We start from the raw sequence: 1,281 nt of genomic DNA, 5'->3' as shown, positions 1-1,281 counted from the left end.
CAGCGCGCCGTGGGCCTGGGCGGGCAGGTGCGGCCGCCGAGGGGTTTCGCAGCCTCGCAGTCTCCCGGAAAGGAGCTTCAGGGATGGGGGCTGTAGACTCTGGGGAGGGACCCCTGGACGGGGGAAAGGGAGCGGGAAGGGACCCCGCTGAAAGCTGGTAAGGAATTCTGTGCCGCCCCAGAGGGACGCTCTGAGGCTCTCAAACACTATTATTATCCTGGGTGGCGGCGGCGGTGAGGGCTGCGAGCAAGGGTGCTGCGTTTGCATTCGAGGGGGGCGGGTATATTTCTGCTTCAGGTGGAGCTCTGTAGCGTTTCATTATCACCCCAGAAATCCTCACTCATAGGGTTTAGGGTGGGAAGGAAGAAAGGGATGTGATATGGATCTCAAAATGCCAGAAGCGCTGTGTAAAATTGGATATATCTGTTTTCTGCTTGAAGTTTTCAACCTCAAATGCAGATAAAACGAAAGGAATGTGAATGGGGGGTGGGGGGCATTGCACTGTTGGAATCCTAAACAATGTGATATAGAATTTCCTAATGGGATGAATTAAAAATATCAGAAGCTCTAGTTAAGTTGTATAAATCACTTTTAAAACTGCATTTGGCTTATCTGATGTTTACCTGTCTAAAAAGTGAGAAGACTAATTGCCTTTGCTTGATGTTTACCAGGAATCACCAAAAGCAGGGAAGAGTGGAAAAAGTTCAAAAGAAGGACAAGACACAGTAGAATCAGAGGTAACTGTCATCAAATATTGACTTTGTATTTCATACACAGCTTTTAACTTAAGGTAGAAAAACTGAGAGTGATAAAGCCTAGAATCTTCTAAAATGCTTCTCTCTGTGAGGTTTTTTTTTTTTTGTGGTATCTTTCATAACCCTCAATTTTAGTTGTTTAGGTATTTACTGTTTTGCTTTGGAAAACTATTAATGATTTTATGAAAATTGTGCTTGCCTATGGAGTTGGTTTTTGGGTCTTTTTGGGGTATTTTGTTTGTTTGTTTTTGAGACTGGGTCTCACTTTGTCACCCAGGCTGGAGTGCAGTGGCTCAATCTCTGCTCATTGCTACCCCTCACCTCCCAGGCTCAAGTGATCCTCTTACCTCAGCCTCCCAAGTAGCTGGGACCACAGGCACATGCCACCACATGCAGCTAATTTTTTTTTTTTTTTTTAATGGAGTCTCACTCTGCCACCCAGGCTGGAGTGCAGTGGCTCGATCTCAGCTCACTGCAACTTCTGCCTCCTGAGTTCAAGCGATTCTCCTGCCTCAGCCTCCTGAGT

At 46.3% G+C, this 1,281-nt stretch overlaps 1 protein-coding gene across 1 annotated transcript in view; it reads left to right on the top strand.

Annotated features, from left to right (window-relative positions):
• PPP2R5C (protein phosphatase 2, regulatory subunit B', gamma) overlaps positions 1-1,281 on the top strand; it is a 180,740-nt gene that overhangs the window by 4,449 nt on the left and 175,010 nt on the right. Inside the window, exon 2 of the mRNA XM_011991613.1 lies at positions 672-737. Coding sequence (XP_011847003.1) covers positions 672-737 — 66 coding nt within the window. The remainder of the gene's footprint in view (positions 1-671; positions 738-1,281) is intronic.

This window comes from Mandrillus leucophaeus, unplaced genomic scaffold (assembly GCF_000951045.1).
Source record: "Mandrillus leucophaeus isolate KB7577 unplaced genomic scaffold, Mleu.le_1.0 Scaffold4, whole genome shotgun sequence".
NCBI classification, from domain to species: domain Eukaryota; kingdom Metazoa; phylum Chordata; class Mammalia; order Primates; family Cercopithecidae; genus Mandrillus; species Mandrillus leucophaeus.
The sequence above is the reverse complement of the archived record's forward strand: the minus strand, read 5'-3'. Positions and strand labels throughout refer to the sequence as shown.